This window comes from Muscardinus avellanarius (assembly GCF_963383645.1).
Source record: "Muscardinus avellanarius genome assembly, chromosome: 1".
In the NCBI taxonomy this organism is placed as follows: domain Eukaryota; kingdom Metazoa; phylum Chordata; class Mammalia; order Rodentia; family Gliridae; genus Muscardinus; species Muscardinus avellanarius.
In genome coordinates, this window is record NC_137786.1 from 100,043,748 (window position 1) to 100,058,378 (window position 14,631).

The 14,631-nt window shown below is 44.2% G+C and overlaps 1 protein-coding gene across 2 annotated transcripts in view; it reads right to left on the minus strand.

Moving 5' to 3' along the window:
- The window catches only part of ETF1 (eukaryotic translation termination factor 1), a gene marked incomplete at both ends in the record, with an annotated part of 42,300 nt that extends 36,275 nt beyond the window's left edge, over window positions 1–6,025 (minus strand). For both annotated transcript variants that reach the window (XM_080710851.1, XM_080710850.1), the window contains one exon: window positions 5,940–6,025. In XM_080710851.1, the coding sequence (XP_080566977.1) occupies window positions 5,940–6,025 (86 nt within the window). The remainder of the gene's footprint in view (window positions 1–5,939) is intronic.
- Between the last annotated feature and the right edge of the window lie 8,606 nt (window positions 6,026–14,631).

Below are 14,631 nucleotides of genomic sequence, written 5' to 3' on the forward strand. Positions count from 1 at the left end.
GGGATTGAACCCATGGGTGTTCTACCTGCAGGCTACACCCCAAGCCCAATTTTTTATTCTTTACATTGAAACGGGCCTTGCTAAGTTGCAGAGAGCCAAAGTAACTGAGGCTGCCTGCAAACCTGCTATTCTCCTGTCTCTCAGCCTCCCAAGTACTGGGATTACGCCTGGCTTAAGGTGCTAGACATTTAAACAAATAATGATTGTCATCACCTAATCCAAGATTACTGTCCATAGTTTTATGTGTAAAAACCAAAGTTTGGAAAGAATAATTGTTAAAGTTCAAACAGTGAGAGGCTACCAAGACCTCTGCAGTTGTTTGTTTTATACTATTCTCATGAAACTTAAAATAACTCATGACTTTTTTTGTGATGTTTTGCTAATAATTAAAGACAAGGAGCCAAAACAGAAAATGAATGATTCAGGTACCTGAAAGACTATAAGGTATCACTTTAAGGATTGTTTTTTGTACTGCCAGGGATAAAACCCAGAGCCTTGTATATGTTAGGGATGTACTCTATCAGCTCTTCAAGAATACTAAGAAATAAAGCAAAAAAGTACGTGAGCCAGCAGAGCATGGTGGTGCATGCCTGTAATCCTAGTACTTGGGAGGCTGAAACAGGAGGCTCTTGGATCGCAGCTAGCCTCAGCTACTTACTGAGGCCCTCCACAATTTAGCAAGACCCTGTTTAAAACAAAACAAAACAAAACAAAACCAGGCTGGGAGTATAACTCAGAGGTAAAATACCTCTGAGTTCAATCCCCAGCACCACAAAAAGTACCTGAGCAGAGCATAGTGGTGTGTACTTGTAATCACTGTACTTGGATGAGACAGGATAATCACAGGTTCAAAGGCAGCCTCAAGCAAGTAGAAGACTTGCTTCAACCTAGCTAGACCTTGTTTCCAAGTAAAAAAGAAATCAGGATGGGGTGTAGCTTGAAGGTAAAATGCCTCTCAGCTCAATCCCCAGTACCTCAAAAAATAAGTTCCTGAAATTCAGTGATTTGAGAAAATTTCCTTTATCATCAGTTAGGTGATGATTAATAAGTAATGTTTACTTGGGGAAAGGTATTTAAACACATTAACATATTTTATTCAAATTATCAAGTTTATGCTTGAAATATACAAGGGTCCCTTTTGAAGACATAAGTGAAAAAATATTCGTGGGGCATGGTGGTGCACGCTTGTAATCCCCCCGTGCTCGGGAGGCGGAGATAGGAGGATCACGCTGGTTCGGAGCCAGCCTTGCTGGCTTAAGAGACCCTGTTTCCAAATAAAAAAATGTAAAATAGGTCAGGGAGTGTAACCTGGAGGTAGAAGGGCTTCCAGGAACCCCAGTACCACCACCAAAACAAAACAAAACCTAGAGATAGAATCCAAATCAAGACTGTTTTTACTATTTCTAGCTAATTGTCATTAGCCAGAACAGGTTTTGGTTATTTTATTATCTGAAAACTATAAGGCTTCCTACACTACTTCTGGGGCTACCTTTTGCCTGCTCAGAAAACAACAGGGGGAAAAAACAACTAAAAATTCCTACCTACCTTTCCTGTAACATTATCTTCATCTACTTTAGTTCCTTATTTGAAACCAACCATGGTTCAATTCACATGGCCCTAGTTCCAATTTTGGCTATGTACACATTTGTCCTCATAAGCCAACTGTGGAGAATACATGAGGAGGAATTCTAAGTAGAGAAGAACTATTACTATCAATCTTTTCCCCCTAGGTGGTACTGGGGATTGAACCCAGGAAAGTTCTACCTCCAAAATAAACCCTCAGTTCTTTTTTTTTGTTTTTTTTTTGAAACAGGGTCTCACTAGGCTGCTGAATCTCACTACAGTGCTTAGGCTGTCCTCAAATCTGTGATCCTCTTGTCTTAGTCTCCCAGGTACTGAGATTATAGGCATACACCAACATACCTGGCTTATCATCAACTTTAAGTGAGGATTATGTATAGCAAAAGAATTGGCTGGTTATTTTACTAGCATAATAAAGTAACATTCAAGCAAACTTATGTGAAACCAAAATAGCTAATGTTCTACCCGACTTAAAAAATCAGAAGATTAAATATGATGCTAGTTACAAAACAGAATGTTAGCAAGTTCCCCCTTTTAGTAATTTGGCCTTTATAAATGCTCTTCCAGACATAACAGTCTGTTATAGCTCAGATTACATTGGGTAAATCTAGTCTTGCATATTTTGGAAAACACAAAATATATCCAGTATAGCACATTGGTCCAAGTCCTGGACTCTGCTACATTTTTACTGACATGAACAGCAAGTTATCTAACCTCTCAGCCTCAGTTGCCTTGTCTATCTAATGGTAGCAATATTGATGTGAATTTTTTTGGTACTGGGGGTGGATTACTGGCGCATTTTACCTCCAAACTACACACTCAGCACAATTTTTTATGCTTTTTATTTTTGAAACAGGGTCTAAGTTGCAGAGGGCCTCACTAAGTAGCTGAGGATGGCTGCAAACCCGTGATGGTCCTATCTCAGCCTCCTAAGCAATGGAACTACAAGCGTGTGCCACACCTGGCTTGATGTATTAAATGACACAATGCACTGCTTAGAACACAGTCTACAACATATTAAGTGCTCAATAAATTGTTTTATTTACATACCACTTTGCAGGTAGTTCTTTTTAAGTTGCACTACATTTAGTTCATATATTAAAAAAGATAATCATTTGCCAAACGTGGTGGCACACGCTTATAATTCAATTAGGAGACTGAGATAGGAGGATTGCAGGTTTGAGGCCAGCCTCAGCAACTTAGTGAGACCCTGTTTTAAAAAAGGGGGAGGAGGAGCCAGGCATGGTGGCACATACTTGTAATCCCAGCATTCGGGAGGCTGAGACCAGAGGATCGCAGTTCACAGACGGCTTCAGCTACTTAGTCAGACCCTGTTTCAAAATAAAGAATAAAAAGTAGGGCAGGGGGTACAGCTTGGAGGTCAAATGCCCCTGGGTTCCAGACCCACCAAAAAAAAAGGGGAGGGGGAGGGGGATAATGCTCAGGTAGAATGACCTTGGCTTCAATTCCTCATACAGGAAAGGAAGAAAGAAAAAACTATTTATTGACTATATTCCAGAATCACTCTTACTCAAGCTTTAAAGTGTTAAAAATAAACCAATCCTTGATCCTCATCCTGTAATTCTACACTGTTGGAAGAGGTACTTTTTATTTCTAAAACAATTCTGTTAACCCACTACTAAGTTTCACTATCTTGTGCTAATAACTATGCTTGAACACAACTTCAGTTTTTCCCCCGAAACTTACATTCCTCCCCAAACAGCAGCATGCATAAATTCATTTTGCCATCCAGTTTGCCTTTAAAGCTCATTACAATTATCCTAAAAATACTTCAACACTAGACAAAAGAGAAAAAACATTTCTCACTGTACACTATGAAAACTTAGGCGTGGTGGCGCACGCTTGCAATCCCAGCATTCGGGAGGCCGAGACAGGAGGATCTCGGTTTGCGGACAGCCTAAGCTACTTAGTGAGGCCCTCTGCAACTTAGACCCTATTTCAAAATAAAGAAGAGCTAGGCATGGTAGGGCTCCCTTGTAATCCCAGTGCTAGGGAGACTGAGGCAGGAGGACCAGTACAGGTTCAAAGCCAGCCTCAGCTACTTAGTGAGCTCTCTGTAACTTAGTGAGACTCTGTTTCCAAATAAAGTATAAAATTGGTCTGGGAGTATAGCCTAGAGGTAGAAAAACCCCTGGGTTCCACCCCCAGTACCACAAAAATAAATAAATAAAAAAAAAGTAATATGGCTCAGCATTGAAAATACAATTTTGCTTTTCCCCAAAAGAATCTGATATAGACCAGGAAACTTCTCGGTCACATAGAATAAATTTCTAACTTTTGACCTACAACAAAAATGGCTAAGATTTAAAGTTTTCCTGGGATCAAGATCCTGAATAAAATAAAAAACATGATTATTAACCGTATTGTTTATAGGAAGAGTCCCTATTTGTTTTGAATAGTTTAATCTTGTCTAAAATATTCAAACTCTACCACTTGAAAGAAAGACAAGTGTACCTAAGAGCATAATTTTTTTTTAAGCAAGCTTCAAACTTCACTAAACTTTGCTAAACAAAAGTTAAAGCCTTCAAAAGCTTTAACAGGGGGCTTGAGACTTTCAAGTAGCTAGGTAGTAAAGGCTAGGAACAAATTTAAGAATGACTTTTTCACTTCACTGAGTAGTAGAAAGGAATATTGTTACTTATTAAGCATTATTATCTTCAATGTTACTTTACTCAGACAACAGGCAAATTAGCCATAAACTTGCTTGCAAATGAAATAAGAGCAAACCAGCAAGTCATATTCAACTTTAAACAATGTTAACAGCAATCTACAAATATCAATATGCAAGAGAAGGTTTTGAATAAAATAACAGAAGATCCCAGTGAAACAAAAGTAGCTGGCTAATTCTTGGTAAGTGCATTATACTATGTCAAAATTTCTATTACCCTTCAGATACAGTATTCTCACATTTAGGGAAACACAAGGTATGAAAAAACAAACTTCAATTCATATCAGGGCTCTTCAACGGAGTGAGCAAAAGCTCAAGACTCTGAACCGGGCCAAACTTTCACAAGCCTAATCCTAAACAGAACTGTTGTTAATTTATTAAGAACAAAACACCAAGACAAACCAGCCAGCTAACTGGGCTTTCAGCACAACCCAATTCAAGAAGTATTAACAAGTAACTTGAAGTGGTAGCCTCCCTATAGCTGCAAATCTTCCTGTCAATGGCAAGCCTAGGCTAAAAAGCGGAATGTCTTAATTCATGTTATGAAATTAATTTTTCACAAGGCCTGGAACAAGCCACTCTGCTATTCTAACAATGCACACACACATGTAAGTATGCTAGTGCTCCACTTTTGGGGGAGGGGGTACTTCCAGTAAGTAAAAAGTTCCTATGACTGGGAAAGAAACAAAATAAGCAATAAAGCCAGTTAACAGGAATACCCGTCATATCTTCCTAGACATTAGACGGAAACATACATAGCTAAGTTCAATCTAGTCCACTTATCCCAGAATGAATACACCTACAGTTTCTTATCAGAACTTAGAAGACTTAAAGCTCACTTAGTTCAGTTTTGAATGTCAACAAGTATTAGTACATCAGGCAACTCTGTAATGACATCCCAAGAAGTTCCACAGAAAAGACAAGAACTCTACTATTATAGTTCATATGAAACAGCCCCATTACTTGGTTTCTCTTGGATATAACCAGACAGATTTGTCAAACAAACTGTCCTTCAATCCCGCACACGTTGGCATTTTCACTTTATGGGCAAGTCCTGGAACAGCTAAAACCAGGAAGCTCCGGGATAATTAAAAAACTTAAGGGTAGTCATCTTGGGGATGGTGGAGGACACTGAGAAATCATGGGAAGCCAGAATGATGGATCTCCTGGTTACCTCTACTTCCCGCCCCATCCAAACTTCACCCACCAGGGCCTTAGAAGTACAGGAGGAGGAGGCCATTTTAATGAAACCTGGCGAGGAACGTGAAGAGAGAAAAAGAGAGGTAATCAGGAAAGGACGCTCGGAAAGGAAGGCCAAGTACTTTTCCCCAACAGCACTCGAGTCGGGTGTCAGCACCTGGAGCCGGAAGAGTGAGAAGCTGGATTTGAGAGCCTGAGAGGGATACGAAAGTAGCGCTGGCTTATCACGAGGGGGTCGAATGGTCTGAGCCCCTGGGGCACGGGACCCTTACCCCCAGGCGGGGGAAGGACCCCTTCTCCGGCCAACAGCGCCGACCCTCGCCCCTGAGTCAAGGGCTACTACCCAGATGTCCAGAAGGCGGGAGTTGGCTAGTGCCGGGTTCTCCTCATCCGGCCATGCGGCGCGGGGGCGGCCATCCTGAGGGGTCCGGGATCCCAGAGGGCACGGGGGGCCGGACGCGGCGCTCACCCGCGGGCCGCCTCCAAGCTCTTAATGAGCTTCTTGATCTTCCAGATCTCCACGTTCCTGTCGGCAGCACTGGGGTCGTCCGCCATCTTCTCGCCTCCTCCTCCCTAGAGCGGCCCGGCGGGGCCGGGAGACACCAAGACCACAGAGTTAGCGCCGCCGCTGGGGCAGAGCGGCCCCCTTCCTACCACCCCCGAAAGGACCTCCTCTCCCCGCCCCGCGCGGCCCGCCGCTTAAGTCGCCGGCCATTCCCTCCCCTGCCTTACCTAAGGGCCCAGTCCTGGGCGGCAGCGGCTGCTCCTCCCCGGCGGCGGCTCCGCGGCGGCGGCGGCTCTGACGTAGGACACCGGCTCCCTCTCTCCAGGCAGCTGCATGTGTTGCAATCCGCTCACATGGGGCCTGTGATATCACTTCCTCCGCCAGGGGCTGAGTGGAAGGCGGCGGGCGGAAGGGAGGGGGCTGGTGCGGCTGAAGAGAAGCGCTGCGCGCGCCGCGACTTTCCATTGGCTCTCCTCGCCTCGGCCTAGAACGGGCCCGATGATTGGCCGCAGCCGGGGCCGCGCTGCCTTGTGAGGTAGAGGCGGGGGGCGGGAGGTACCGCCTTCTTTCCGGCCGGGCTTGCCCGAGAGGAGGAAGCGGGCGGAAGCCGGCGGCTCTCGCGAGAATTTCTTCAGTGCTCCGCCAGGCTCGAATCGGGATGGTTCTTAAAGAGCGAGGAACAGGGGTCGTGGTCACTTGCGTCCCTCCTTGGTGGGCAGAGCGGGCACCTGAGGCTCTGCGACACACGGCCAGGAGCTCGGGCCCGGCGCGCGCGCCCGGCGTGGTGCGTAACAAGCCTCGGAGGTCTCGGGCGAGAGACTTCGTCGCTGACCGAGCGCTGCAGCCCCTGCGTCACGGCTTCGCGGACTGTGTTCGGAATCCTGGACTGTGGGTTCGGATTGGAGCTTCCCGGAGCTGGCCCGGTACTCCTTCCCGCCGGAGCGAAGGCGGCAAGTTCCCTGTCGCTCCAGTGCTAGTATGGGTTTACTTTTGACCTGGAACTGAGATTGAAGAAGGCGGGGACTTCTTGAGGTTGGAGACCTGAAATCCGGACCCCATGTAAGGCTTGGTCTGGCTTGTTGAGGGCGGAGGAGGGGAAACAACGGGCATCTGTGTATACGCTTGAACTTTTTCCGTGAGAATTACGATTTTAATTGACGAGGCTACTCCCTCTCCCTTCACCTCAATTGGCTTCATCCAAATGTTTGAGCCCAGATCGTGTGCTGCATCCTGTTTTCCTGAAGATAAGGATGCATCAAACAGGGAACAGTGCCTACCCTAATGGAGCTTACAGTCTAGTTGGGTTTATGATCATTTGTGATTTTTGTACAGTAAAATAGCTGAATATTTAAGTGCTACAGGACGCTCTAAGAGTATATAATAACTCTGAAATGAGACCTAAAAGATGAGGACGAGTTGGTCAGGGAGCATAACTACATTTGAGGAATTACAGAAAAAGCCAGTGAGCTGGATGGAGCTAGGGTAGGAATGGGAAAGATGGGAAAGTGGTTTGAGGAAGCAGCAAGAGAAGAGATCATGTAGGAAACTTGTAAACCAGGTTTGGCTTTTTTTTTTTTTTTTTTTTTTTTTTTTCGGGTCTGGGGATGGAACCCAGGGGCATTTGACCTCCGAGCTACACCCCCTGCCCAATTTTTTATTCCTTATTTTGAAACAGGGTCTCACTAAGTTGCGGAGGGCCTCACTAAGTAGCTGAGGCTGTCCACGAACCGCGACCCTCCGCTCTCAGCCTTCCGAATGCTGGGATTACTAGCGTGCGCCACCACGCCCGGCTAGCTTCTTTCTTTAAACAACAGCGAATAGTTTAAATTGTTTGAAGAGTTCCTGCTTGGGTTAATGAGGACAAAACTGGAAACAGGAACCATTTTGTCTGCTTCAGTCTCACGTGAAAGACAGTTGTAGCTTAGAAGAGGATGGTGACAAGCCATGCATAGCGGCAGCACACCACATGCTTGTTTTCCCAGTACTTGGGAGGCTGAAACTGGAGGATCGCAGGTTTGCGGCTAGCCTCAGCAACTTAGTGAGACCTTGTTACACACACACACACACACACACACACACACACCACATTTACACCCCCCCCCCCACACACACACAGTGGGATACGTCTTTTGGGACTAAGCCCTTGTGGGATTGGAATCTAATTCCAGGTAGATAGTGTCAGAAATAATTTGAATTGTGTTGAAGAAATACTTGCTGTGGGGTGGGGGGGGAATCTGCCATCTAGTTGGGTGCGCATCCTCCTGTCCCCGCCTCCCAAGCGCTGGGATTACAAGCTTGCGCCACCACGCCCGGCTAGTCTTTTTATTTTTGTAACGGGGTCTCACTGAGCTGTGAAGGGCCTTCCTAAGTAGCTAAGGCTGTCCACAAACTGTGATCCTCCGGTATCTGCCTCCCAAATGCTGGGATTACAAGCATGTGCCACCATGCCCGGCTGCTGCTACATTTTTTAAGTAAAATTATGATTTCTGAAATTATTTCAAAATAATACAAGGAACCGGGTGTGGTAGTGCACACTTGTAATCCCAGCATGCGGGAGGCTGAGACCAGAGGATCACAGTTCATGGACAGCCTTACCTACTACTGGGTGAGGACCTTTGCAACTCAGTGAGACCCTGTTTTAAAATAAAGAAGAAAGCAGGGCGTGGTGGCGCATGCTTGTAATCCCCGTGCTTGGGAGGCTGAGACAGAAGGATCACACAGGTTCAAAGCCATCCTCAGCTACTTAGGCTCTCAGCAACTTAATGAGACCCTGTTTCCAAGTAAAGTATAGAAAAATAGGTCTGGGAGTATAGCTAAGAGGTAGAAAAGCCCCTGGGTTCCACCCCCATTACCACAAAAAATAAATAAAAATAACATAAAGAATAAAAAATCGGGCTGGGGTATAGCTTGGAGGTAGAATGCCCCTGGGTTCCATTCTCCCCAAAAAATAATAATACAAGGGGAGATGGGGAAAATAAAAGAAAAGATAATTTGCTTAATTGAAGAGCTGTTGAAAACTAGCATAAGAATTTGAGAAGCAGGGTGTGGTGACACATGCTTGTAATCCTAGCATTTGGGCGGCTGAGACAGGAAGATTGCGGTTTGTGGACAGCCTCAGCTACTTAGCCCCTTTGCAACTCAATGAGACCCTGTTTCTAAATAAAAAGAATAAAAAATAGGGCTGGGGGTGTAGCCTGGAGGTAGAATGCCCCTGGGTTCCATCCCCAGTACCTCAAAAAAAAAAAAATGCATATACGAGGAAGCTGGGCGTGGTGGCACATATCTGGCTGAGACAGGAGGAGCACAGCTCCTGGACAGCCTCAGCTACTACTTAGGCCCTTTGCAACTCAGAACGTTTCTTTTTTTGGCCGGGGGTGGGGGGGTGGTACAGGGTGGAACCCAGGTGCTTTCCACCTCCAGGCTATACACCCAGACCTATTTTATATTTTATTTGGAAACAGGGTCTAAGTTGCTGAGAGCTTCACTAAGTAGCTGAGGCTGGCTTTGAACCTGTGTGATTTTCCTGTCTCAGCCTCCCAAGCACGGAGATTACAAACGTGCGTCATCACGCCCGGCAGACCCTGTTTCATAATAAAGAATAAAAAACAGGGCTATAGGGCTCTGGTGTAACTCGGAGGTAGAATGCCCCTGGGTTCCATTCCCAGTAACGCAAAAAAAAAAAAAAAAATTATATATTACACACACACACACAAGCTAGGCACTGTGGGTGGATGGGTGGATATATAATAGTCCTACTGCTTGGGAGACTGAGGCAGGACTGCTTGAAACCAGAAATTCAGGGCCTGCCTGGGCAAATTCACAGGATTGAGATGGCAAATGGCTTGTGGGCAGGATAGGCTAGTAGATTTATTTCCCATATATGGAATCAGGTTTTTTATTTTGGGGGTGTATTGGGGATTGAACTCGGGCATTCAACCTCAGCTACACCCCATCTCTGACATATATATATAATTTTTTTTTTTTTTTTTTTGCGGTACTAGGGTTGGAACCCAGGGGCATTCTGCCTGAGTTACACCCCCAACCGTATTATTTTTATTCTTTTTATTTTGAAACAGGGTCTCACTGGGTTGCAAAGGCCTAGGTAGCTGAGGCTGTCCGTGAACTGCAATCCCCCTATCCAGCCCTTTTTAAATTTTGAAATGGGATCTCACTTAAGTTGCTGAAGCTGGCCTTAAACTTGTGATTTTCTTGTCTCAGCCTCCCAGATACTGGGATTATAAAAGTGCACCCACCACCACGCCTGGCTCTTTTGTTGTTTTTTGTACTGGGTATTACTGATGCACCACTGAGCTACATCCTCAGCCCTTTTAATTTTGAGATTAGATAGGATCTTAATAAATTGCCCAGGCTGGCCTCAGACTTGGAAGCCTGAGTAGCTGGCCAGGTGTGGTGGCATATGCTTGTAATCCCAGCATTTGGGAGGCTGAGACAGGAGGATCCAAGCTCAGCTAGTGAGGTCCTTTGCAACTCAATGAGACTGTTTCAAAACAAAGAATAAAAAATAGTGCTGGGAGTATAGCTTGGAGGTAGAATGCCCCTGGGTTCCATCCCCAGTACGGCCAAAAAAAAAAAAAAAAGGCTTTTGGATTTTGAGGCAATTAGCAAAACTTTTTTATTTTTTATTGAAATAAAATTTGTACACATACATATATATACATACACTTATACACTTACATATATAAATGTATGTAGAGGTATATGTGTATGTCTCTAATGTTGAATTTTACATGTTTATAATACTGAAATAATTTGTTAACTTTAAGTGGAACATATTGAAAATGTTATACATTTAGACTGTGCTTTGTGCACTCTCCTCCCACCCTGTTCCCCTTTCCCCCTCCCAACAATGAGTGTCCAGATTAACCATGCTGTATTCATACTTTTACATATATTCGGATGTAGCTCCTCCATTAACCAACCTCAGCCTTCTTCCTCTCCTATCCTTCCATTCTAGCTCATTATCAAAACTTTAATGTGGACTATATATTAGGTAATTGTATTTTATCTATGTTAAATTTTGTGATTTTGTTAGTTTTGGGGACAGTGTTCTTCATGTAAGATGTATGCTGAAATATTTAGGGTGAAGCACATTACTGTTCAAAAAATCTGAGTGTATATATTTGGTATTGTACAAAATGTAAATTGGTGAGTTTATATGAAAGGGGTGTATGTCTGTTCACTATACTATTCTTAGAGTGTTTGCAAAAAGTTGAGGAAAAAATGATTTATTTGGGTAAATAGCATGCATGTTCTCAAGCCCATACAAAAAACCAAGCATGGCTGCACATGCCTGTAATTATTATACTTAGAAGGCTGAGACAGGAGGATCCTAGGTTCAAGGCCAGCCTCAGCAGCCTAGTGACACCAGGTTTCAAAACCAAAAAAAAGCCAGGCATGTTAGCCGGGCATGATGGCACATGCTTGGAAGGACAGGACAGGAAGATCGCAGGTCCTAGGCCAGTCTCAGCTACTTAGTGAGGGCCTCCACAATTCAGTGAGATTGTTTCAAAATAAAATAAATCAGGCTAGGGTGTGTAGCTCAGGGTTAGAATGTCCCAGAGTTGCATCCCCAGTAACACATACACTCACCACCATCACAGCCCAAAAAAACCCAGCTGGGTATGGTGGTGTAGACATGTGTACTTGGAAGGTTTGATCAGAGGATTGCAGGTTCTAGTTAGCCTTAGGGATTTAGTGAAGCCCTTCAAAATGTAGCAAGACCTTGTTTCCAAATAAAAAATAAAATAGGGCAGGGGATGTATCCTAGAGGTCTAATGCCATGAGTGTTCCATCCTTAGTTAAAAAACAAAAAGCCAAGTAGATATGTTATAAAATGGGAAGCCAGGTGTGGTGGCACACACTTGTAATTTCAGTACTTGGAAGGCTGAGACAGGAGAATCACAGTTTCACCACCAGCCTCAACTACTTAGGTAGGCCCTTTGCAATTTAGTGAGACCCTGCTTCAAAGTACAGAATTTTAAAAATGGGGCTATGGGTGTAGCTCAGAGGTAGAATGCCCCTGGGTTCCATTGCCCATTCCAGGGGTGTAGATGGGTTAAAATGGGAGAGAAAGGTATTGAGGGGGCCTACTGTGTGAAGCCTATAAGCCTTGGGAAATGCTCCGAGCAGGGGAGGGACATCTCATTATAGGAAAAGACCAAGGTAGCCGAGCGGGAAGACTGGTTGAAACTTGCAAAAATAGTAGTAGAGGTGCTCTTTACTTTTTTGCAGTACTAGGAATGGAACCCTGGGGCATTCTACATCCGAGTGACATCCACAGTCCTATTTTTTAAATTCTTGATTTTGAAACAGGGTCTCACTGAATTGCAGAGGGCCCAAGTAGCTGAGGCTGTCTGCAAACCGCAATCCTGCCTCAGCCTCCCAAATGTTGGGATTACGAGCTTTGCGAATTCTTTATGTACTTTGCTAAATTTTTGACTATTCAGGATTTGGGTGTAACCATAACAGCATATTTATTTTAAAATTTGGAAGACCAAGGTTTAAGAGGGAAATTAGAAGTTACTCTTGGGATCTAATCAAGAACCTATAGCCACAAAATGGAGACTTTTAGGGCATAAATTCCTAAACTTAACTGGCTTGTTGCTGCCCTGTTTTTGGAGAGTAGAAAAGCACTCCCCTGGGTGCTTCCACTGCCCCCTTACTTTTATGCAATGCCTTCCAATTGCACCAAAGGCAACTACCACTCACCTGGTTTGGTCCAGTGGTGGTTTTGCCAAAGTTGGGGATCTGTACTTTACAATAAAGCAGTTTCCTTCTCTAGCATGTGGACATCATTCAGCAAAGGTTCAAAACAGGATGTAAAATGTAGAGGAAGAGCCAGGTGTGGTGGTACAACCCTGTAATCCCAGTACTTGGGAGGCTAAAAAAGGAATGCTGGCAAATTCCAGACCAGCCTTGACTATCTACTGAGACTGTCTCAAAGATGAAGGTTTGGGGTAGCTGGGCATGGTGGCACACACTCGTAATCCCAGTATTTAGGAGCCTGAGACTGGATTGTAGGCTCAAAGCCATTCTTGGCAATTTAGTGAGGCTCTCAGAAACCTAGTGAAACTATTTCCAAAAAAAAGAGAAAACCAGGCTGAGATTTGTAGCGTAGCTCAGTGGTAAAATATCCCTGGGTTCAATCACCAGTACTATCCAAAAAAAGGAGCTGGGTGTGATGGTACATGCCCATAATCCCATTATTTGGCAGGCTGAAACAGGATTACAGATTCAAGGCCAGCACTTGAACAGAATAAAGCTCAGAAATAGAAGGCTTCTGAATTCAATTCCCAACAATCCTCCTCCCCAAAAATATAAGACAGAGGAAGGTTGGAATTGTTAGCTTGTTTCAACTGAAGCATCCATCTTCTACTCTTGAACTGTTTCTTAACCATTAGTGTTCTGAGTCTTCAGTGTGCACACTGGCACTTCTGGGTTTCTTGTGGGCTAATTTTATAGCAATATTCGGATTAGATAATATAGTACTGGCTTTTTATCTCTGGGAATCCTAATGTAACCTTCAAAGCTATTCCCACTATTACCAGTGCCGTAATTAAGGTAGGTAAATCCTATGTTTTCATTCCTATCCATGGGGCAGCAGAAAAAGTAGCTATGTGTAAAGTGGAGTGTGGTGGCGCACACTGGTAATCCCAGCATTGGGGAGGCTGAGACTGGAGGATTGTGGTTCACGGACAGCCTCAGCTACTTAGTGAGGCCCTCCGTAAATAAATAATAATAAAAAAAATAGGGCAGGGGGTATAGCTTGACAACGGTAGAATGCCCCTGGGTTCCAGCCCTGGATTCCCCCCCCCCCCAAAAAAAAGCAGCAATGTACACATACTAATGTACCCTTGTTTTGGTTCTTGGTGCTGCTGGGGATGAAACCCAGGGGCATTCTAACTCTGAGCTACACCCCCAGCCCTATTTTTTCTTTATTTTAAAACAGGGTCTCAATGAGTTGCAAAGGGACTAAGTAGCTGAGGCTGTCCACAAATCACGATCTTCCTGACTCAGCCTTCCAAATGCTGGCATTACAAGAGCTCACCACCACACCCAGCTCTTCAAATACTCAGGTATGGAACCTAGGTACATTACACCTCCAAGTGATACCCCCAGCTCTATTTTTTTTTTTTTTTTAAACAGTGTCTCACTGATTTGCAGAGGACCTAGGTAGTTGAGGCTGTCCGCGAACCTCAATACTCCTATCTCAGCCTCTGCAATGCTGGGATTACAAGTGTTCGCCATCACACCTGGCTAGCACCTTCCTAATAGAACCCAAATTCTGTTTAGGGAGGGGACACATGGATCCCAAGAATGAACCTTAACTAATATGGACTCATAATTATCAGTTGTGATACTTGGGAAATTCGTTTTGAAACACAACCTTGCTAGGTTGATGTGGCTGTCCTCAAATCTGTAATTCTCTCAGCCTCCAAAGTAGACATTTCACTTCTAAATACCATTACAAAATAATGTGGAGATACTATGTCACATCACTTTAACTTACGTGTCCATGAAATAAGGAAAGTCTGTTGGGAGAACTGGGAAATAAAGATGATCTCCTAACACAAGACCAATCATTTAATTCAGGAACAATTAGAAAATTTGTGCAGCTTTGTTGCTGTATTTGGCT